The 25,853-nt window shown below is 26.2% G+C and overlaps 3 protein-coding genes across 3 annotated transcripts in view; 2 read left to right on the forward strand and 1 right to left on the reverse strand.

Annotated features, from left to right (window-relative positions):
- The window catches only part of LOC100204111 (uncharacterized), a 17,647-nt gene extending 4,782 nt beyond the window's left edge, over positions 1–12,865 (forward strand). The window contains exons 4-9 of the mRNA XM_065811032.1: positions 2,665–2,858; positions 6,740–7,047; positions 9,591–9,721; positions 10,028–10,196; positions 11,694–11,836; positions 12,092–12,865. Coding sequence (XP_065667104.1) covers positions 2,665–2,858; positions 6,740–7,047; positions 9,591–9,721; positions 10,028–10,196; positions 11,694–11,836; positions 12,092–12,600 — 1,454 coding nt within the window. The 3' untranslated portion in view covers positions 12,601–12,865. The remainder of the gene's footprint in view (positions 1–2,664; positions 2,859–6,739; positions 7,048–9,590; positions 9,722–10,027; positions 10,197–11,693; positions 11,837–12,091) is intronic.
- A 3,233-nt stretch (positions 12,866–16,098) lies between these two features.
- LOC124813648 (uncharacterized) lies at positions 16,099–19,488 on the reverse strand. The gene is made up of 4 exons (XM_065811035.1): positions 19,326–19,488; positions 16,883–16,945; positions 16,544–16,649; positions 16,099–16,331 (listed from the first exon to the last, which is right to left on the reverse strand). The coding sequence occupies exons 1-4, from the start codon at positions 19,368–19,370 to the stop codon at positions 16,162–16,164; spliced, it is 384 nt and encodes a 127-aa protein (XP_065667107.1). The 5' UTR covers positions 19,371–19,488; the 3' UTR covers positions 16,099–16,161.
- Positions 19,489–19,533: 45 nt separating this feature from the next.
- On the forward strand, positions 19,534–22,114 carry LOC100214804 (protein saal1). The gene is made up of 2 exons (XM_065811034.1): positions 19,534–19,671; positions 20,747–22,114. The coding sequence occupies exon 2, from the start codon at positions 20,751–20,753 to the stop codon at positions 22,077–22,079; it is 1,329 nt and encodes a 442-aa protein (XP_065667106.1). The 5' UTR covers positions 19,534–19,671; positions 20,747–20,750; the 3' UTR covers positions 22,080–22,114.
- Positions 22,115–25,853: the final 3,739 nt, after the last annotated feature.

Below are 25,853 nucleotides of genomic sequence, written 5' to 3' on the forward strand. Positions count from 1 at the left end.
AATTATTTGATAATCTTATAAATTTTCCCAGATACACTATATGAAACAAAGTTATAGAGAGGACCAGCATGCCAAACTTATGGAGAAGACCAGCATGCCAAACTTATGGAGAAGACCAGCGTGCTAAACTTACTAAAAAGCTTAAGATTTGTCAAGATCAATAACCCTTGCTTTGCTGCCTCCATCTAATGCAGATAAAATATTTTAGTAACAATTTTGTAAGATTATTGCAGGACTATTTGTAAGACATTTGCCTACAACTTTTTAAGTCTTCAGTTAACCATTTACTAGCTTTTAGCCCTATCTTCTATTTTAAAGTAATTCATTACTTAATAGTGGTTGCTTGCAACCACTATTAAGTAATGAGTTACTTTAAAATAGAAGATAGGGCTAAAAGCTAGTAATTCTTATTGGAAGTAAATAAGAGTTTAAAAATATATAAATGTATGCCAGTATTTCACAAATAGTAGATTCAAATATAAAATTATAATATATAAAGTAATATAAATTTTTTACTAGCCCGGCTATCAACCCCTGCTAATTCTTACAATTTTGCCAGGGCCAGAGCCTGGGTGGGGTTTGAAAAAAGTCTCATTTATAGCCAAGGCCGGGACCCCGGTCACTTTTTAGCAGTAGGGCATAGGGCAGGCAGTACTGGGTTATATTGATGATCCTGAACTTAACCTGACTTTGAGTAGTTAAAAGAAGTTTCCTGTAAGAAGTACTTTAAAACATTGATGAGGATATTTTGGAAATGCATTAGACAAGACATTACATCTAACTGAATAGTATAGGCTAAGGTAAGCGTAGGTTTTACAGTTGGAGTCACTAGTTGGTTACTGAGCTCATGCTGCATCAGAGATTTGAGCAGACACAAACGTACATAAAGTAACCTATGGATGAGTAAACACGACGTCAGAAGTATTGACAGAACTTAAACATACATATAGTAAATTTTGGGTAAACAAACACTACGCATCAGGTTCAGGCAGATTACAAACTTACATAAGTTAACTTAAGGGTGAACAATGTAATTAAGATACCACCAATAATATTAAAAAAAAATGTATATGTAACTATAGGCATGACAGATATTACATAGTATTGATGACAGGAAGTACGTTTCTTCCAGCTTTTTCTAAGAAAACGAATCCTACAAAGCAGCAGGACATGGAGCAAGTTGCACTAGAATACATGTTACAGTAGCAGGGTGATCATGATGATTATACACCTTAACTGACAAAAACTTCAAAATCTTAGATATAACAGTAGGCCTGACCTGACAGGCTCTTAATAATCTTAGATATTAGCTGGGTGTAAAAATACCAATTACTAATATTAGTTGGGTATAAAAATACCTAATACTAATATTAGCTGGGTGCAAAAATACTAATTACTAGTAGTAGTTGGTTGTAAAAATAATGTTGGGATTAGCTGGTGTAAAAATATTAAATATTAATATTATCTGGGTGTAAAAAAGCCAAAATAAACATAAACATCATCTTTGAATAAATATGAGTTAGACATAAACATGAAAATTAGTCAAAGGATTAAAATATCAGATGGAGGTTTTGTTAAAATAAGCTTTCTAAAATGGTGAAAAATGGAGAAAGTGTATAGTGTAAAGAAGAACAGAAGTGTCAAGTATCACAAACATGGTATTATTGATACTCAAAACTATATTTGCGAATTACAAATTAAAAGTATAATACTATTACCGATACTCAAAAATAAGATGTTGGCAACAGATGTGTCAGAAGTCATAGTATAATAGGCATCAAAAAGAATATATGATCAAAAGAAAAAGATACTTAAAAAAAGTTCAATCTGCAACAGACAAACCATGATGCAAGGAGCTGTTAAAATAAAGTTTAAGAAATTTCAAGTTATGTAGATTTTTTACAGACTGAAAATTTTTTTTATCTTTGTAAAAAAAAAATTTTTACACTTACAACACCTTTATAATTATATATCAACTTTGTTTTAGATTTAGTGTTGTATTCCCTAAAATCAAAAACATTTTAAAATAACAGTAGGCTATAAGATAGTCGATATATGTACTAAAGCCCCTGGCAGCAGGCTGTTTTAGTTTGTTTATTATGCGTGTTTATACACTATAAATTCAGGTATAAACACACATTTAGTGTGTGTGTGTGTGTGTGTGTGTGTGTGTGTGTGTGTGTGTGTGTGTGTGTGTGTGTCTGTGTGTGTGTGTGTGTGTGTGTGTGTGTATATATATATATGTATGTATGTATATATATGTATATATGTTTGTATATATATGTATGTAAATTTGTATGTGTATATATATATATATATATATATATATATATATATATATATATATATATATATATATATATATATATATGTATGTATGTATGTATGTATATTAGTAGAAAATCACTTAACTAAAAATTTTTTCCATATATGTATGTATGTATATATGTATAATATTCTTTAGATGATTTTCTACTAATATACATATATATATATATATATACATATATATATATATATATATATATATATATATATATATATATATATATATATATATATATATATATGTATGTATATTAGTAGAAAATCACTTAACCAAAAATTTTTTCCATAAATTTTTTCCATATATGTATGTATGTATATATGTATAATATTCTTTAGATGGAGATGTTCAATTTGTGAGCAAAAGATTGGATGGTCGTTATGATTGGTTACCATCTCCATATACTTTAAAAACTAAGCACCCAAAATCAAAAGTTGCATATTTTGGTAACGGGTGTTCAGCAAATGTTGAAGATTTTACAAATAAAGTTGCACTGGTGTCTCGAGGGGGTAAATGCAGCTATTTTAAAAAGGTAGATAATATATTACAATTATAAAAGATGTTAGTCAAAAAATGTTTAAAAAATATTTATAGACTATTATTATATTTTTAGAATAATTTTAATTTGTATTTTGCTTAATGTAAGTGATTTAAATGAGGTGTTAAAAAGTATAGGCTAAGATGGTATAGTGGTAGAGCACTTACTTTGGAATCAAGAAGTACTGAGTTCTTCACCATGTCTCATATTATGCACACCTTATTTATTAAGACTTATGTTTTTGAGTTGTATGGTTGATAGAAGGTTGTAAAACAGTTAAATATAATTATAAGTTAATAATAATTAATTTTAAGTTAAAAAAAAATTAAATGTTATGTAAATTGTCAATTTAAGATTTTAACGTTAGAAAATTCAAAACATTACTGACAACTAGAATGTCCTTACAAAATTAATGTTGTCTGATGTTTATTAGTTGCTACAGCAGGTGGGTAAATAATCTTCAAAAAATTTTTGAATAACTTTCATTGTATACAATGTTATGAAAAAGTCCTTAAACTTAACCAAGACACTATCCCTAGTAACCAAGTTCCAAAAACTAATTGCAGGCTATTGTCTGCACATAGTTGTTTAACAAAAATGGTGAGTCATTACCAATGTAAAATTGTCACAATTTAAAATAATTTGACTAATTTTCTGATAAAATCCTATATTACATTATTATTAACATTATTATATTAAATTATGCCTTTCTTAACTGTAATAGCCATTTTGGTCTCAATGAGATAATAACCCTGAGTGATTTCTAAGTAAAAGTTGTCAAACAATTAAAATCTATAAAGTAAAGCACTTACAATTGTTTTGAGAAATTAAGTTGTTAAAATTAATGTAATTAAATATTAGAGTTATATAAATAGTCTATACTTATAGCAAAATAGTTTAATTTTTAACAAAATATTTATTCAAATTGATCAGTTTTGTTTAATTCAAGAATTATTGTAAAATAGGTTATAGATTTTACTATTACAGATCGTAAAATAATTTAAAATGTTTACTACAAAACATTTTGTATTAAACATCTTAAATTATTTTACATTCCAAAAATAAAATTAAATGTTTAAGTTGGTAATAAAATCATTAAAGAGCAATTCAAAAATAATGAGCTCTTTAACAGTTCTAAAAATAGCTCTTGTTAATAAAATCTTTTCTTTATTTTGACTGAAATTCATACAAACCTTCCTGAGAAGCAAATATGGTTGCACGCCTTGTTTGTCCATATTTAAAGTAATTTTTTAGACAACATGACCATGTTTTTATATAGTAAGCGTTTTAAGAATTTGCGGCAAAATAAAGCTATAAGTTATTAGAAAGAATAAAACAGCAATATTCAAAGAAAAGAACCTAAGACTATACGAAATAGGAAATCCTAATAAAATAAGCTAAAAAAAATTGAATATTAAAAAAAGAAAATTGTTGTCAAAAAAATATATCAAAATATTTTACTGTTTTTGTTTTCTTATTTTTAGGGCGTTTGTTATTTTCCACTATCAAAATTAATGCAAGTCGAGGAAAAAAGTAGATAGAATATATAAAAAAGATAAAAATATTTTTTGATATACAATTTTTTTGCAACTTTTTTCAGTCAGTATATTAAGGAAATACTTAATAATTTGCGCTAGAAACACGGACAATTTTTAAATTTGTTTTTCAAATGTTTTTGCTAAACTTCACTGTTTTTATTAATGCACAGGAAAGTGAGAAAACTAATGGCTATTTATTTGTAAAAAAAAAAAAATGTTTAAAAATGTAAAAAAGTATTAAGTTATTAGTACTTAATAATTTAAATAAAAAATGTTTGGTTATTTTCAATACCCCCATTGAAATAGTCTGCACTTTTGTAAGGTTATCCAAATTGTGCATTTAAACCCAATAGTTTATTTCCTGATGAACTATTGTTATTGACGATGCTCCAAAAGCTTGTGGGTTAGTGCATTGTTAATTTACTGAACTTTTTTTAACGAAATGTTTAGGAGCCTATTTAAAACTTTTTTTTAAGTTTTTAAATACATTTTTTTAAACAGAGCAATTATGTTCATTGTCTCTAGTAATTCGTATTAACATTGGAAATTGGACATTATAAAAGAAACAATTCCAGACATGCATCAAATGCGGTAAATACATTTATTAAAGAAACCATGTTATTCTTTTATTTAACTAATTCCGTCATTACCAAGTTTATTAATCGAATAATATATTATACAAATAAATAACAATTTATTATTTTATTTTCTTATTATATAAGTATTGAGACGAATAAACATAAGGAAAAAAATTAATAAAATTTCTCGTAGTTCTAGCATACATAGTAAAGTAGTTCCTTAATTATATGGACTGACTAAAATCTTGAATAAATTGCATATCAAAACTTTTAATTGTTGTTAAATCATTATAAAAGAAAAAAAAAAGAGTACATAAGTTGTATAAAAGTTTTATAAAAAAAATTTTTTATTTTATTTACTTTTTATTTTAATTATTAAATTTTCTAGTTTATTTAATTAATCTTGATACTTTGTTAAATTTTGTTTTCTTTTTTTAGGATTGATTTTTTTTTCTTAGTAGATTAGTTTAGCTTTTTGCCGCAAATAATTGAAACGCTTTATTAGTTAAAAGATGCAAACTACCATGGTCAGTTTGTCTAAAAAAATTATTTTAAATGTGGACGAACAAGGCGTGTGACCCCATGCGCTTCCCAAGAAGGCTTGTCGTGTGTTTTTTGCTTTAGCTTAAACTTACATTATTTGGACTGGTTTCTACAATGATATTTTTTAAATTCAAATTTAAAGAGAGTTGAAGCAATGCTTTTAAATATTTTAATGAAATTTAGCTTTATGAGCCATATGAAATATAAACAAAGTTATTGAAACAAAACTAACCTTAATTGAATTTTAAAGAAATTTAAAGAAGTTTTAACATTTTTTTGAAACAAAAACAACATCAACTCAAGCATTATTTTTTAAAGACATCTGCATCAAATATTCAGTAGTATAGTATTATCCTATGAAAACAAAATGTAAAATCAAATATTTAACAGCAGAATGTTTCAGTGTAATATTTACCACCGTGGATAGCCTACTGAAATTAAGTTAAAAAAAAAATCTTATTCTACCGAAAGACCATTTTATTGGCTAAAAATGTCACATTTCAAAACAAACTAAGTAGTTCGCAAAAATGGCTATTACAATGGCTAGTATTTTTTAAATATATACTACTGTTATATGTTATATATACTACTGTTATATATTATATATGCTACTTTTATATGTTATATATACTACTGTTATAATATACTATTTATATTACTGTTATAATACTTGTTTTTAACACTTTTAGCTAATAAAAACTGACTTTTAATAGAATTTTATTTTGGGCTACCAACTATTATAATTATTTACTCGCATTTTATTGGTTTATAAAATCGTTTTTGACGCGTGTCACATTTTTAGCCAATAAAAGCGGACTTTTGGTAGGATAAGAATTTTTTTTTTGACTATCGACTTTCCGTAGGCTATCCACTGCAAATATTTACTTGAATCGTTTTTTTTTTTATAAAAGATAATGCTATTAAGTAATGATAAAACTTTTTTTTTGTCAATTTTAACAACTTTAATATAAATCTTATAATTAAACTTCAAGCAAGTATGTCTGACATTTCATCTACTTTTTTATGACATACTATTTTTTATGTTTTAAAAAGATAAAGTGAAAATTTTTAAATGATTAAGTAAAATTTTTGTATGTAATCTTTCATTAAAGTTTTGGCTAGATTAACATTTATTTTTTTTTTAATCAAAATTTTTGTTCTTACTTTTTACTTAATAATCCCTTTATGACGTTTATTGTTAATATCTTATTAATAGATGTTCAATGCCCAGCAAGCTGGTGCAATTGGAGTTATTGTATACTCAACTGAGGATGAATCACTAGTTGATATGATTTGTGAAGGAAGCGAATGTGAAGAAGAGATGCATACACCTGGAACAATGGTGCCATTTGAAACAGGAGAAAAGCTTATGAAGTTACTTGCAAAATCAGAAGATATTTTTGTTCGATTTCAACACACTCCATCTAGAAACTTTTTTGTTGCAATTGATGAACAAGGAGATTTACAAGAAGTCGGTTGGCTGCTTTATCCATCAATGATTTTCTTAGCTTACCAAGCCAAATGGTAAATGATATTTTATAATTGAAATTGAAAGAAATAATTAATGCTGGTAAGACTCATTAGTTGTGGTCAAAATGCAACTTACCTAGAAGGTAGAAAAATCTTATAAAAACTCCTAATTTATTTGAGGGTGAGGGTAGGAAGAGTCTTGTATATACACATATACAGTTCAAACTCTTCTTATTCTGATGCAATTTTACTTTCATGACATTATTTTGCTGCAAATGCTCTATCGATGTACTATGTATCTATCTATTTCTATGCAAAAACTCTTCACATTCCAATGTGTTTTTTTGTACACTAAGCAAAAATGTTAGATTTATATATATACATATTAAAAAAAATTTGTTGATTGCAACTGATATTGAATTGATCAATGAAGTGCACCAATATTAAACTGGTATAGATTAAACTTAAAAACAACTAAATTATTACTTGTGCATTGACCCAAAAGAAAATATGAGCATACTGGCATCTAAAAGAACTTATTACATTATTATTTATTGTTCTATTAAAACCTAGATTTTATTATGGCTATTGCAAATACGCCAAAAGAAATTCAATTATTAAATTTTAAAAACACTAGCTGACAATACATTATTTTAGTTTTAAATTAACATACATAATAAAATTTAAATTCAAAGTCTAATTTTAAAATAAAGTTAAATAAGAATATTCCTTTGAAATTTTATACAAGTTCTTAAAGAAAATATATTCATACCAAAATAAGTTTTAATTAACATTTATATCCCAACTGATATTTATTGAATAAAGTAAAAAAAAGCTTATTAATGTTTGAATAAAAACTGGGTTTTTTTGAGAAACCAAGTCAAAATTTTAGTGAAGTATAAAAGTGAAATCACCTAAGGAATTTTTTTATTTAAATTTTAAAGCCACATTTGAATTAAAATTCTGCAACTTTTAGTAGTATTCTAGGAAAAAAAATTGGACAGGGGTACCCACTCTCACCTTAGCGAAATTTTGTGGAAAATCACCATTTTTTCACAAAAAAAACAATATTTGACGTAGAAAACATTTTTAAAAAAAAAGGTCATCAAATTTTAATTTGGGCAGCACCCAAATACAGTCGAAGCTTTCGAAAACAGTCTAGAATAGCCCCTATATATATAGTTATATATATACATATATATATTTTCTTTTCTTGGACAAGCTATTGCTGAATCCTTGTTCCACATTGTTATACATATTGAGTTGAATAAATTTTTTATAAATCTTTGTTTTGTTGTTTAAAAATCTTATTATTGTATGAACAATATTGTACTTGTTAATTCTGAGGGTTTTTTTCAATAACCTTGTTATTCTGTTTAAAAGAAAACAAAAACCGTTTATACTTTCATAAAGAAGGTTAATGACCTAAGCAAATGTTTTTCTAATTTAAAATATTATCAGATTTTGTTTCTCCATAAAATTAAAAATATATGTTTGGGTGTGTATATATATATATATATATATATATATTTATATATATATATATATATATATATATATATATATATATATATATATATATATATATATATATATATATATATATATATATATATATATATATATATATATATATATATATATATATATGTATATATATACTTTTGCCTCAACTAGTCAAAGGTTGCATTGAACAAGAAAATTTTTTTACAAGTAGAGTAACAAAACACCGGAATACTCTTTCACAGGAAGCAGTTGATTCACCTTCTGTACATTTCTTAAAAGAATTTGTATCATGGCTTTCTTGACCAGCTGCTTTGTGCAGCTTACCTGGGTCAACATAGAGGAGCTCTCACTCATCGGTTTAGATAACATTTACAAGATGTATATAGAACTATTTTTATATTCCTCAATATAAACATGATAGAGCATGGGTTATTTAATGTTAACTTGTATTTATATGGACTTCATACTAATTTTAGTTTGCCAACCTTAATTTGTTAGAGTTCGGCATCAGGTTGGCAAAAAAAAAATGTTGAAACTAAGGTTTTACCATAAAAAATAAAAATACTTTTAGGTTTAATGCCGACCCTAATTCTGAGGGCTGTATATGTATGTATATATATATATATATATATATATATATATATATATGTATTTATATTTATATATATGTATACATATATATATATATATATATATATATTTGTGTATATATATATATATTTGTGTATATATATATATATATATATATATATATATATATATATATATATATATATATATATATATATATATATATATATATATATATATGTATATATATATATATGTATATGTATGTATTTATGTACGTATGTGTGTGTGTGTGTATATATATATATATATATATATATATATATATATATATATATATATATATATATATATATATATATATATATATGTATATATATATATATATATATGTATGTATGTACGTATGTGTGTGTGTGTATATATATATATATATATATATATATATATATATATATATATATATATATATATATATATATATATATATATATGGTTAATTTTTTAAAAACTTTTTAAAGGCTAAATTACAAAACAAATCTACTTCATAACATTTCTTCAATGAATGCAGTGGTTTTGCCTGTTTTTAATGCAACTATCATGCAAGGAAACAAAGGGGTTGTTAAATCTATAAAAGTGCCATCCTTAGATGGTACGTATTGTTTTTTTAGTTTTCAACTTTTTTCCTTAAATTTTGTTTTTCAGTTAAATTTAATATGTTAATAAACATTTTGGGGAAGTATGTAAAAGACATGGATATGTATGTAGAAGATCTCGTTAAAAAAAATATCTTATTCTTTTTTTTTTTCCTTATTAATTATGTATAATTTATGTACTAATTATATAACATATTTAAAGTAATTAAAATTTTATATCATTATGAATTTATTTTTTTTAAAGCCAAACTTTAACAAGTACACCTAAAAAAAGGATTTTTCAATGTTACTATTTATTTCAGAACTTCAAAAGTATCAACATGTCTACTTGGATATGGCGCTTGGTTGTCCTGGAACATCAGACTATACCTGTCCGCATTGGGATCATACTGTTCAGTTGTTCATTTGCTGTAATAACACAAGCGAACTCTGTGGGAAAGAAATCGGAAGGTGGATTACCCCATTTAGAAGGTAAATATTTTAATTATTATAATTAATATTTGTTTTTATTATTTAATATTTAACGCTTTAATTCGTACAAACAGTAACAATAACTGCAGAACGTTTGACAATGTCCAAAACATGACATAATATCAAAAATAATCTTTATTTCTGAGAAACAACAGTTGTTTAATGTTTCTAGCCAATGCTTCTTATATTTTATCTAAATTAATTTTATTTATAAATAATTAAAATACTTCTTACTGAATTTCAAAATTAGAAAAAAACGATTCAATAAATTTTCTTTTGAAATAGTTTTTTTTTTTTAAATAATAATTTTTGTTTTTGCCTCATGAGTCTTTTAAAGGAAATTAAAATCACTAATGTTATTAGATTCTACAGATTGATTTTGAATTTATGAGGTTTTTGTCGTTGGCATGGTTCCATGATGCAATTCTACAGCTGTTGCTATTTTTTTTTTAGTAATTTGGTAGTTTTGTTGTTCTAACATCACCACCAAACTTTGAATAAAGTAGTAAATATGCCTTTAAAAAGAAATGAAATGTGTGATTATTAAATTTGAAATGAGAGTGAGAATTTTCAGTCTCAAAAAGAAGAAATTTTAGTATAAAAACTTTATTGATTTATATTAATAATTATATTTGTATTACTATGTAAATTTAAATATTTTTTTGAAAAAAAAAATTTAATAAGTTTTTAAATACAGTTTTTTCCTTTAAGTGTTTTTAATCGAATACAAAAGATTTAGCTTTGGCTAATAAATAATAAACTTATCTACTTTTTATCTGGAACCAAAATTTGGAAAATAAATGTCAGTCAGTTAATTGAAGAAGGTAGATGTAAGGTATAGAAACAAGCAGATTTGACTTGAATGGGATAGATTTTAAGAAGACCCGTTATCAGAAGGTTTAAAGTTGCTGAATTGATGATGCTTACATGAAATGTTTGGAATCTATATTTGCTTTAGCATTAATCGTGAGATGAGTCTTTCTTTTCCTTTTTCATTCATTTCCATGCTTCTGGAAAAGAAATGGCGGAAGTAATGATTTTTAGTAATTGAGAATATGTTGACAATTCTTTGATTGTTTTGTTTTGCTTCCATCAAAAAATTTATATCTGTTGACAGATAACGTTAATGACAGTTTAGTACTTGACAGGATTTTTTTTTTCCAATTATTTAGTAAAATTTAGAGTTATTATTTCGAAAGTTTTCTCATATTTTCAAATATACACTCAAAAACAATTGAAAATTGTTTTGCATTGCAGTAGAATAGAAAAGAATGCAAGTAAACATTTTTGAGATTTAAAAGTGTCCAGATCTATGAATTCCGAAAAATCTCCAGATTTTCACAAAGTCCTTGCTGGTAAATACGAAATAATTTTTATTAAAAAAAAACTTATTTTCTCTAAAGAATAATTGATTTAATTGATTTCTGTAAAGAATAATTTATTTAAAATAGTTTCTATTAAATTAAAAAAGTTTAAAAAAGAGTTTTTTATATTCAGGCGCATCGGAAGATGGTTGACAAATATTCGCCCGCTAATACCACTTTTTAATTCAGAGAAGTGCACCTTTACTATGAAGACTGTTCCATGGGCAATGCCTTGGAAACCATCTTTAACTATCAGGCTGGCTGATAAAATTAAAGGTTTTTCTATTTATTTTTACTATTTAATATCTGAAATCAAAACTAAACTAACATGAAAAGAGTAATTAAATTGTATATTTACTTATTAAATATTTTTCGTAGTTTTGAGTAATATATTTAATTGTAAACTTTTTTTCCCGTTATTGTTATTGTTATTTTGAAATGTATTGATGTATTTGCAAATATTAAAAACTAAGCAGTTAACCTAAAATCGCAATTTATTTTTAACATGACGTTTTTAATATTTTAAATTAGGTCCAACTGAATCTCCATTTAAAATAACACCATTGTTTCGAGGAGGTCGATTTGATAGCAATTATAGCAAAAGAGGAAAACGTGCAATGAATTTTACAATATCACCTCTAACCACTAAAGTCAAAATATATGCTGTCATTACTGGTCATGGAAGCGATAATAATAATTGCGCTGAGTTTTGCGTTACCTCGCACCACTTTTTAGTGAATAACAGACACAAAAATACACGCATTTTTGATACTGCTGGTACTGCAACAGGGTGTGCTGATAGAGTATCTGACGGTTCAGAGCCTAATGAGCATGGTACTTGGTTATACGGACGGGATGGTTGGTGTGATGGGGAAAATGTCAGCCCGTGGGTGGAAGATATAACATCTCAAGTTCGATTAGGTGAAACAAATAACATACGCTATTTTGGTCTTTTTAACGGAACGGATCCAAATCCAAAAATAAATCCTGGAAATATTATAATGTACTCTTATTTAGTCGAATACAAAACTGTTGATTAACTTTGACTGTACATGTAATATAAGCGAAAATGAACTCTGGACTTAAATTTGTAATGAAATTCTGGTATATATACCTGTAATATAATGACTTTTGTATTATTTGTATTGTAATTTACTAATAAAGTTGTATAGCAAATTATTTTATAGCAAATTATTTTTAATTATTTTAATAATTATTCATGTTAATATATGACCAAATATATTTTTAGTTTTTAAAAAATTTGTTACTCGGTATATATTAGGAGTAATTCAATTTAATCGAAAATGTCTTATTAAGTATTCAATACTCGATACTGCGTCAATAATGAAATTTAAAAATATGGTATATTATATTAGCAATCACTTTTTGAAAATGCGCACACCTTTTAACATTTCTGGAACAACTTTTAACAGTATACATTCATGGAACATCCGATATTTAATATGAAAATAGATTACACTATACCCTCACAGGACTTGTCTCATTATATTATAAAATCCTACTATTACATTTACAGATATTACGTCTTTTTTTTGTCAGATATAAAATCCTACTATTACATTTACAGATATTACGTCTTTTTTTTGTCAGATATTACGTCATTTAAGACAGATATTACTTCTTTTTTTGTCAGGTTTTTTTTTAATTTAAGTGCCCCAAGAAGTCCTTACGGTCTTATCGCAGATAAGCATTTAATGGGAAGTTCCCATTAAATGCTTATCTCCTTCCTAACCGGTGACGCAAAACTTGCCCCGAGGTGGGGTTTGAACCAAGAATCTTATATTTCTGAGGCAAGCGCGCTACCATTGCGCCACGGCTGCTAATTACGTCATTTAAGAATGATACTACGTCTTTTTTGCCAGATATTGCGTTTTTTTGGGGTTATAAAAGTCAAAGGAATTTAAAAGATATGATTAAAATGATTTTTTTTGTAAAAATGAGCTTATTAAATTTTAATATATATATATGTGTGTGTGTATATATATATATATATATATATATATATATATATATATATATATATATATATATATATATATATATATATATATATATATATATATATATATATATATATATAGTAGAAAATCACCTAACAATTTTTTTATTTTATTTAACACTGTGTTTCATCAATAAAGACTCATCAGAAATCTTTTCTGATGAGTCTTTATTGATGAAACACAGTGTTAAATGAAAAATAAATTTTTTAAAGTGATTTTCTACTACTTTATAATTGCTCTGTTTTTTTAAGAACATTGAACTCTATTTTGCAGAATACATTTTAAAATTGTTTAAGTATATATATATGTATTATTTTTTTCTTTTAAATCCCATTTGCCCTCTAAATTTTTTTAATCCCATTTTTTATCCTATTTTAAATCCCAATCGCCCTCTAAATGGAAAATGCTTTTCGAAAAATGTAATTTACAAGTGCATTGTTTCCACACAAAATAACCCTGATAAATAATCTATTGGCTTAACCGAGGGGGAATGGAAAAAACGTTATGCCAACCACAAACAATTGTTTAAACACAAAAAATATTCAAAAGAGACTATGCTGTCAAAATTTATTTGGGAAGAAAAAAAAAAAGAAAAAAAAAATTTAATTTACAATGTAATATTCTATTAATATTCTAAAATCTACCTCTGCCTCTGCCTATAATAACATTTCCAAAAAATGTATGCTATGTTTGCAAGAAAAATTTGAAATAATTACTCATTTAAATCAGAAAAATTTATTAAATAAAAAATCTGAATTAATTTCTAAATGTAGGCACGAAAATAAATACCTTTTAAAAAATTGTTAAAACAAATGACCAAAATAGATTATCCCCATTCCAAAGTAATTTATTTAATAATTACTTTCTGTAATTTCCCGTTAGCCAAAAAAGTATAGTAATAATAAAATTTTTTATTTATAATAATTTATAACTTTCTGTTAAATATTATTTTCTATAAATTGAATTTTTTTTGAGATTTAGTAATTCTTCCTGGTGATCCAGCAATGGTAAAACTTAAAGTTGAAGAAAAAAGTTAGATAAGTGTATACAACAAAGTATGTTGTGCTATAGCAATGAAATATAACTATGGCAGGCTAACAAACTTCTTTAATATTTACATGCCTTTTTGACACAAGCAACAACCAAACATCTTTTTTTCGACCCAACTTTTTTGCTTTTAAACTAGATTATAGCTTTTTATATAGCTATATGCTTCTTTGCTTTTAAACTAGATACGCATTGATATGTAAAAACTAGATACGCATAGATATGCTTTTAAACTAGATATCCATCTTTTGCTTTTAAACTAGATTATAGCTTTTATTATAGCTATATGCATCTCGCAAACTCATCATAATCATATTCAATTTTTTTACGTCTTACAGCTAAGCGCAATGAATCTATTTCATATATTGGTTCCATTAAAGCAAAAGCCTTAAAATCTCTAATCGTAAGTTCTACGTTTAAATCTTTTTCGATATTTATAGATATTAAACCAATATGCGATTGTGGAATGTAAACCACGATGCACCAGCATCAACTGTAACAATGCTTGGCAGCAAGCACAGCGCACAGCTTTTATGGATACTTTATTTTTATTGATTAGTCGCATGTATAGAAAACTCTTTCCTAAAACGACTCATTTAAGACACGCAGTGATAATAAAATTCTTTGGAATAAAAACTTTATGTTACAAATGGATTATTTTTCAGGAGAGCAATAGTATAAATTATATATACTAAATGTAATTTTATGTAATCAATCAAATTTATACTTTAAACAGCCACAAATTAACATTGAGAACTTTTGCAGAGGACATTTTTTCTATTCCTAATTTAAATACTCTTAAAATTATTTTTTAAGGCATGACGCATCACACTCTGAATTGGATTTTATGATCAAGACGCAACGTGGATTATGTTTTTATTTTCTTAAAACTTTCTATGACGCTTAAATGCAGGATATTCCTTTTAAATATTTTATAACACTCACATTTTAAACCCTTCCACTTGGCGTTGTCAGAAGTTTTGAGCTGATTTATCTTATTTATTCTTATTCAAGTAATAATCGATAATTGATGAAAATCAAAAACCATACTTCCATTGATTTCGTGACCTGACTTAAATACAGTAAATACCAAATAAAAGGTTCTTTTCACAAATCACGCTTTTTTCTAATCCATTATTTGAATTAATCGCATTAAAGTTAAGTTCGGACTTTTTGAGAATGCAATGTCGTGGACGTGCGAGTATCAGTCGTGGCGTTAAAAATATTAAATAGACTACACTTTTAGGATTAGTCTACTTGAATTAACTCAGAAAGATCTCTTATCCAGACCTTTTGAAGCATCCACTCAAACTATAAATCGCACGCCACAGTGCACCTGAAGACGGCAATACGCACCGGTACGAAGACATTACAGACAGAAGAACTTATTTAAAAACAGCTAAACAGCAGCATCTTAGAAACTTTAGGATGGGGAACAAATTTGTCGAGAAATAATAAATAAAAGAAAAATACTTCTAAAACACTTCTACTGTCACGTGACTACAATTTTTTAGATTTTAGGGTCTTTTGTGCCTACAGCCCAAAAAGTATTAAAAATGACATCATAAGGGAGAAAAGTCCCATAGCTTCAGATAAAGCAAATCCCAAAATAGCATAAGAAAACAGTTGAGGTTTTAAAGATGGATTTCGTGCATAACCGATAATCAAGCTTCCAAATACTGTTCCGATACCAGCTCCAGATCCTAAATAAATCATCAAAAGTACTATTAAGATAAAACAAAAATAAAAATAAAAAAGCTGAGATACTGCACACTCTACTGATCAAATCTGAGTTACTGTACACTACATACATGTACACAAAGTACATGTATGTAGTGTACATCTCATTAAACAAGCGCAAAGCATATTAAAACAACTTGAAGTTAATAATTGCAAATAAATTGTAAAAGTTTACCGGCACATCCTACGGTTGCAGCACCAGCTCCAATAAATTTAGCAGCTTGTTCTATATCACGGACAGCAGATGTAGTATGAATAGATTGAGTCAGAGGAACTAAAGCCTGAAATGATAGAAACTTTTATTATTTAAATTATTAAACAATAATCCACTGTTAAAAATTAAAAAAGAAATTCATAAGCAAAATCATGAAATGCTTAATGATTTAAATGCTAAAATACAAAAACAAAAAAACAACATTACTAACCAACATAAATATTAAACAAAAACTATTTAAAAGTCATCAACTTAAACTTGAAATAATTTTTAATAGTATGATTAAAAAAAATAGAAAACCTGTGATTGAACCATTGGAGTCCTTGCAAGTATACTACTTTGTGGTCTTAATGCTACACGAGCCTAAAAATAATTATACATATAACATATATACATAATAAAAATAAAAAAACGCACTCATAAAAAATAAATTTTTTCCTTTGATAGAAAAGTTTGCTTTTTATGAGTTTTTAAAAATATTTCAAGGAAGTTTAAACCTATGCCTTCACTTTTTTAACACTTAATGTTTAGTTTAGTTTCATTAATCATATTTTATATAAAATACAAGTTTTGTATTTAATCTCAGTTTATTTTATTCTTTTTAAGACTTAGTATATATTAGAATATATAATGTAGGGTGAGTTCATGTACTCAAGGTTAGATTTTTTTAACACCTATATTCAAAGTCCCACACTCGTCTAAAGATGGTGAAAATGATATAATCACATCTCTATAATTATTTTTTGTATTAATATCAAAAATATATAACTCCATAATAAATTGACAACTAAGAGAGACACAAATCTGAATAGAAATTTATTTAATATTAGATTGTTTTTAACGGATTTATCTAGTATTACTTGATTGCTACACTTAAATACAAAACAAAATAGACTAACTGTTTATAAGCAATATTAAAAAATAAGTCTATGTGAAAAACCAATTTATGTTCAATTTTCTAAAATCAATTTATGTATAATCAACGTGTAAAATCAAACTATATTCAATTCTCTAAAATCAATTTATGAATAATCATCCTAAAACAAGCAGGAAAAAAAACTCATGAAAAAATCTTCTTTAAACTCTAGATTTTTTTAGGGCAGTCAAAAACCCTCTTTTATAGGAAGTTAATATTGTGCATAGGCTTCCATGGTGCAGTGCACATAGACAGGATAACTATTGTACAATGGCAACGAGTTATTTGTTCAGATTAATCAATATTTTGAAGTTATCAAGTGTATTTTATTTATCTGAAACAATATTGTTAAACAAAAAGTATAAGCATAAATCAGACTAAAAGTCAATTAAAAATATAGTTATAAAACTACTTAAAAAACAAATAGTGTTAGTCAATTAAAAATACTGTCATGCAAGGTTGCATCTTAAAACTTTTACATTCTTATTTTAAAAAAATATAAATTTTGCATAGTTTACTTATGCGTAAAATTTAGCCCTTGAAATATGCCAATTCAAAACTCGTTTGAAAATTGAAGAAAGATTTCAAGCATGTTTTTCACCTTTTTTACTTAATAAAAATTGTTTATATTATTATCACACACATCAGCAATGAAATAACTCAGTACATAAATATATAAATATAAATCGATACTTAAAAAAATAATACAGAATTTAAGAGTAAATAAAATATATCATTAGCACTAAAGTCAAAATTGAAACATCATTATAATCACTGACTAATAAACACATTTTTCACAACTTTCACTCCCCTTCCCTATTTTAATAAGCAATTACAATCCATCCAGTCGGAATCATGTGATTATATCATGAAATCAAGTGTAACCATATTGAATTGGGGGAAAACAAATTATTCTTTCTTAAACGCAAAGTCCAGAAAACATTACTGACATTAACTTTATGTCCTACAATTACTTTAAAAGTTAATCAAAAGAAACAGCGAATAGTTAATCAAAAGAAATAGCGAATGTCTGCAAAATATAAGTCTTAGAGGTGATTTTACTTTATTTTTACATACTTTTAGATCTGTTTAATTAAAATGACGCCTTATATCGCTGTCTACATATTATTTTTGAATATTTTAAGGTATATAAAGTACTGATATTTTGATATTTATTTACCAATACTAAATTAAGATGCAAAAAATAAGTAACCCACCAGTAATAAAGTGTGTTGAACAAACATAAACATTACAAGACTTTAGAAAACCATTGTTTGCTACATGCACTACTATCTACAGCACAACTTATTGTATTCAACCATCTTTAGGATGTTTAAGTTTTAATTTTTTTGTTTATTTTGTTAATGCAACCTACTGCACAACAACTTTTAAGGATTTTTCTAAAATAATAACTCAACAAACCACAACTTATTTTTAAGTTTGTTTTCCCCTAATTCAAGATGGTTAATTTTAAAACAATACTTTTTAATACGGATGACGTCACGTCGACTGGATGTATAAATTCATAGTAAACTATAAATACTTTCTTAGAAGTTTAGAAAAGCATTTATCAACTTGCAATAATATTGGTTCTGCTTAATAATACTAAAGAGTAGTCTATAGCACAACAACTTTGATATCAAATTTTATTTATCAAATGTCAATTATTAACAACTAATTATCATTTACTATAAATCAAGAAATATTAGTATTTATATAAATTTTATAGTCCCAGTTAAAAATGAATATATAGGCCAATCAAGTTTAGACCAACTTGATTTTTAAAATTAAAAAGTTAAAACAAAATCCTAAGAAAGTAAAACTCACCACATTTCTTAAAACTGGTAAAGCGTTTTTGGAACAGGAAAACATTATTTAGTTGCTTAAGCTAAAGATAAGACACAACCTACACCCTTCAACGATCTGCTCGCTTGCTCAGAAGACTAAAGAAAAGCTGACACAAGTTTGAAGAACAAAGCGCATGCGTTGATGCAATAAGTAATCTTTATACCTTTGTGCCTAGTCTTTACGATCTAATTTTCCGGTTGCCGGCACTGTTTTAATAAATGCGCTCGAATTAAATAATAAATCATAATAATCTGAAACCACATCTAACAAAAAATAAATATGATAAATATTAATTTTAATTTTTCATTTAATATAGTTATATTTAGTAAGTTATAGTATTTTTTTTTTTTTTTTGTAACAGTATAAATCAAGTTCGGCCGATAGTTGTTTAAGTATGGTTAGTAATTAATTACTAATCCAAAATTAAAAGCAATATTACTTGACTGTACTTTGTACATACTATCTTAATAATTTAATAATACTTATTTTTAATTAAGTACCAGTTTTATTGATACCAAATTTACTACAATAAGTTAACTATTACAATCAATTGCAATAGTTAACTTATTGTAACTGACTATTGTAGCTAATTATTAGTTACAATAATCAGTTACAATAAGTTAACTATTTATTTATAACTAGTTACTAATTATTATATAACTTATTGTTAACTATTATAAAGTAACTTCGTTACTTTATATTAGTTTATGTTTCTTCAAATTGTTTATTTGTATTAAACCTTGAAAATTAAGCTTTATAAATCTGTTTAGATGTATAAACCTTCCTTCAAAATCAAATTTTAATAAATCTTATTTAATTTCTTTATTAAGAGTTTTTAAAAGCATCTAAAATAAGCTGATTTTTATTTTTGTGATATGTTTTGCTTTATTAAAACTAAAAAATGTTCACATTTTTTAGCATAAATAAGTTAGTAGGATTTATGGGAAATAATTAGATCAGTTCTCATAAGTGTAAATGCTATTTTAATCATAAAGTCCTGTAAAACTAAATTTTTGAAAAGTTATAGTTTTACAGGATTAATTTAAATTGGTATTATTTTCTGTATATATGTTATTATTTTCTGGTATATATTGGTATTTTCTGTATATATATATTATTTTCTGTATATATGTCTTGAATTTGTTTGGTACTGGAATACATAAACAAAATTTATGCATTCCAGTACCAAACTAACACAATTTGAAGTTATTTAGCAATTTTATCATTTCAGTTGTTATCAAGTGTAATAACTTATACAAAGATTCTTTTTATCTGTGCATGTTGAGTTTCTATACATACTATGCCATATTATAAATAGTATTTACCATAAATACTAAATAGTAATAGTATTTGTATTTTTCATTACAATTTATTGATTGTTTATTTTTAAACTATTTTAGATCAATGTCTGACAATGAGCTATTACGAAATCCTTCGCCACCTCCATTGACAGATGAAGAAAAAGCGAAGTTGAAAGCTGATTACATAGGAGAATCATTATTCAGCAAAAAGTGGGTGTTAAATGTTATATTTAAATTGTTTTCACTAAAAGAGGAAGAAATTTATGACACCCAGTTAAAACTAAAACAAAATTTTTTAGAATCTAATTCAGAACAAAGGTTATGCAATGAATCAAATAATGATAATTTAAAAGAACTTCTTGGTACATTTGAAGATGAGATTTGTGAACTTTGGGATATTAGTGCAAACAGTGATGTCTCTACCTTTCTTTATGAAAATGATGGTCAAGCTATACTTATGTATGTTTTAGATAAAACTCAATCTCCTCGTCTTTTAGAAATATGTTTTGGAGTTCTAGGCAATATGGCATGCGTTGAAAAAGTTGCTTTAGGTATGATATCTGATGAAACATTTTGTGATACTCTACTGGAATATCTCAGTCTTACTGACTCCTTAAGTTTAGTTGAGTTAACACGGTTACTTTGTGTTTTAATGTCACATGAAGTCTGTTTAGAAAAATTAATTAAATCATTTGAGACCTCAAGCTTGGAGCCACATCCAGTCGATCAGTTAATTCGTATCCTTCAAAATTCTTTGAATGTTAACATAGTGATGAATATTGTAGAAATATTAGATTTAATATTTGATAATTCTGATAAGCTCATGGAGTTACATTGTAAAGAAATTTTAAATTGTTTACTGGATGTATACTATATTTTAAATGAACACAGCATGCAAGAACCCATTTCAAACTTGTTACATATACTCCAATCGTTTACAACTACTGTTTCTTGTGTTTGTGAACTTTTAAAACACGATTCCTTAGTTGTATTTTTATGTTCTATTTTTGCTCATTTGCTTTCTGGAAATAACCCTAGAGTAAAAGACCAATGTTTGCAATCCTTTTATTCAGTTCTTAGTTGTTTGTTATCTGGCAATGCTAAAGCAGTTTTATCAACTATTAATGAAAACTATAATCTTTTGGTTTTTTTAATTGATATTTTGAACGAAAAGCTAACAGAATATGATACTAATGAAGAAGCAGAACTTAACCATATTTATTTAATGGTGTATCTTGAACCTTTTCATGATATTTTTTATAATTTAACTATATGTGAAGAACATTTTGGAAATCTTTTTCAAGTGTTAAAAGATAAAAAGATGTTGATTAATAACATTATTGATTTATGCACTGTTATTGGAATGCACTCAGAGGATTTTGCTCATTTCTCTGAAAATTTAGCAACCTTTAATGGAAATCTTAACTTATAGAATGTTTTTTATAAAAAAAAAGAAATCTGTCTTTATTTCTTGTGTGCTCATTTGAAATGATTATAAAAAGCATTTAAAATATGTAAAAAAGGTTCGTGATAAGAAATTTTCAAAAAATTTAAGACTCTCCCTTACCCCTATTATGTTACTAGACAGTCCCTTATTTATTTTTTTCAGCAACCATTTACAATTCAAGCTGACATATTCATAAAATATTTTAAAATATTAAATACAAATACATTTCATCATATATAGTAGTTACAAGACTGGAGAACCTAAAGAAGAAAAAATCCTATCATCTTTTGATAATAAAAAAGAGGATAAAAGTGCATTGTTACAAAAATCAAGTAAAGAATTTTGATTGGCAGTAAGTACAATTATGTTCTTTTTAAACTCAGTCTTGGTTCCACTGCATAGGGCTACGATAAGAAATGGAGAATCTTGTAGGTTTTGATATACGGAAAGGTGTGACTTGGAATATGTTTATTTGTATATATTAAGAGCCTGCTTTTTAAAAAAGGTTTAGCATTTGTGAAGTGGTTTTGAAAATAAATAATTCTTGCTGCATGATTCTGTTGCTTGATGAGATGTTCGAGTTTAGATTTGTTTGTACAAACAGTATTGCCACAAGATAAGTAACTATTGACGAATACAAAATATAGCTGAGTTAGTGTAGATTTGTCTGAGATTTGACAAAAACCGTCATTTTGACGTCAGATTCGAAGGGTTTTATACAAAATACCTATATTTCTCAAGATTTTATTGCGAGTATATTTAATATGATCTCTCCAGGATAAGTTTTCATCTATTAAAACACCAAGTAATTTTTTATGAACGAGCGCTCGATTTTGATGTTATTTATGTATAGCATTGGTAAGGATGTAGGAATATATTGAAATTTTCGTTTAGAATGGAGTAAGGAAAACTTAGTTTAAATACTGATAGTATTTAAAGATAGGCTGTTTGCGTTAAGCCAGTTTTATATTCGTTCTAGTCCTTTGTTTGCTACTTGAAATAGAGAGATAAAGTTACTGTGATAATAAAATAAAGTGATGTTGTCTACAAACATGATAGTAGATCTAGTATGTGATGCTCTATATGGATTGTTGACATAGATTTTAAAAAAGTAGAGAACCTAAGATGGAGCCTTCTGGAACTCGACTTAATATTTTATGTTTTTTTTGTCTGAAAACCGTAGTTTAAAGATATTATAAACTGTTTTCGATTAGTTAAGTAACTGGTAAACCATTAATGGTATTCATGACATAATCAATAATATTTTAGTTTTTCGAGTAAAATCTGGGTGCGGATTCACAACTTTTGCGTAACTCTTGCGTAGCTGAGCAAAAGTTACGAAAAACTTACGCAAAATATTTTTTGCGTAACTATTTGGCATTCACAACTTTTTCGCAGCATTTGCGTAAAGTTAAGGTTGCGCATGAGTTACGCAAAACTTAGGCAAAAACTTACGCAAAATTTAAGGCAAACATTTTATAACTATTTGTATAAAGGAAGTAGTTAGTATTACTAATTGTTTTTTTATTAAGACACACAGGGCAATGTGACCAAACAGTGAATGTTTCTTTTTTAGAGTCAGGGCATAAATTTACTACAATTATTTTATTGTTGTTGTTGCTATATTTAAAAATGAAGCAAAACCATATAGGGGCTATTCAAATAATACTTGACATTCTTATATAGGGTGGAGGTGTTTGAAATGTCACCAAATATCACATGGGAGAGGGGGTGGTTAGCCACAGTGTGACATGACAAAATTTTTAAAATATAAATTCTAATCACAGCGGAACAGTAAACCTTTAGCATAAAAGTGCAAACTCAAAGATATATTTGTTTAAAAATAATGTCACGTCACAAATAAGGCGGGGAGATATTGTTTAAAATGTTACATATACAAAGTTGGCTTTTTAAATGAGATATCGATCATTAAAAAAATGCTACACATCTATTATTTTAAATATAAACATTACAAGCACTCATTAAGAAGTAATTCGGGCATATTTATTCAAATCCAAATGGGTAATATAAACTGTATTATCCTGGGCTTATATAAGATAATAATTCGGCTTCCTGAATGAGGTCATCAGTGAATGCCCATTGGTTTTATTTAACACTAACTCTAAACCTGCCGCGAACCTTATTTGTAAACATTACTGGCTAAATAAACTAGCTAAAATATACAGAAAACTAGCATTTAAAAGAACCATTTTTTATATTTTTAATATAAAAAGAAAAAGAAAAACAACATGAGGTTAATATTTTGAGGCATTATTTTGGCGCCTATACCAGTCCTATAGTACCAAAAAAGGTCTGGGTTCACACCTGATCAGATCATGCTACTGGTCTTGCATTGCTTCAGGATGTTAAAACAAAATACTTTAGTTTAGCATAAAATTTCACGTTCATAAAAAAATGAAGTGCTAAACTAAAGTGTTTTTTTTTAATTCTTGTTTTCATACTTACTTCTCATACCCTTGGGTATAAGAAAAAATCATGATAATAATTAAATTTTCTTTTCAGTGATCTTGTTTTATCATATTATTGACTTGAATCGAAAACACTTTTATTTACAATAGGGAATGACGGTTTCATTAAATAAAGAAATTGCTTCAATAAATTCAAGAAATACATTTGATTGCATTCTAGTATATTTGAAACCATTTATAAACAAACTTTCTATTGTCAGAAATATAAGAAACATTTTGATAACATAAGCAAAAGTTCAACAACTTTTCAATAACATATTATGAAAAATACATTGTATTTTTCATAATATGTTATGGAAAATGTTTCAATTGTATTATTTAATAAAAGTTGAGTTTGAATTAAAACCCACTTCTTTTTTGTAAGTTTTTTTCAGTGATATTTCAGATTGAGAATTTATGGTACCATATTTGCACGAATAAAAACATGATTTTTATATTTGATGGATAGTGTAAAGTTAATTCTGTGAATCAGGTACGTGCAGTATAAAAAAGTTTGACTCTTTGACTGAGCAAGTATTGATTAAATCACAACAACAAGTATTGCAGTAGGTTTTCAAGACACCAAATACAGTACAATCTAATAGCTACAACCAGTGTGAACAATATGCTCTCATCTCAAGAGTTGTAATACTATTTTCCAATGCAACAGTTAATAGTTCTACTGAATTGTGAAAAGTGCTATTACTCCATTTGGACTAACTGGTGGATCAAGGAACTTTTTTTGTGCTCTTTGCAATAACAAAAACAACAATGAGATTTCATATAGAAATACAAAAAAAAAGATCTACCAAAACAGTTTAAACTATTACAGAATATAATTATTATTTGCAAATAACAATATTTTTTACCAAGAAATTAGGCTTTAAAAAACAATGCTCTTTTTTTTAATAATTTAAATTATCCATAGATATTAATATCTCCTGATAATTGAAATAACTAATAACAGAGCATTATTATTCAAAATAATCTTAATATTGTTAATACCTTTGAATAACTGAAATTTTTGAAAAACATAGCATCGTTATTCAAAGTAAGTTTAGTATTTAGGTTATAATACTTTTTTACTTCAATAGCCTGATTACTCAGAGATAACTTTAGCATTATTATACTTTTAAATAGTCTTGTTCACATTTATAAATTTAAAAAAATAGATATCTGAAAAACTAATGAACTGATTACATATTTTTGTGAATATTGTATCTATGTTAGCACAAATATTTTTTCACCTTAAATATAAGGTTAAAAAAATATACACACAATCTATATAATG

Source organism: Hydra vulgaris, chromosome 11, assembly GCF_038396675.1.
Source record: "Hydra vulgaris chromosome 11, alternate assembly HydraT2T_AEP".
Taxonomy (NCBI): domain Eukaryota; kingdom Metazoa; phylum Cnidaria; class Hydrozoa; order Anthoathecata; family Hydridae; genus Hydra; species Hydra vulgaris.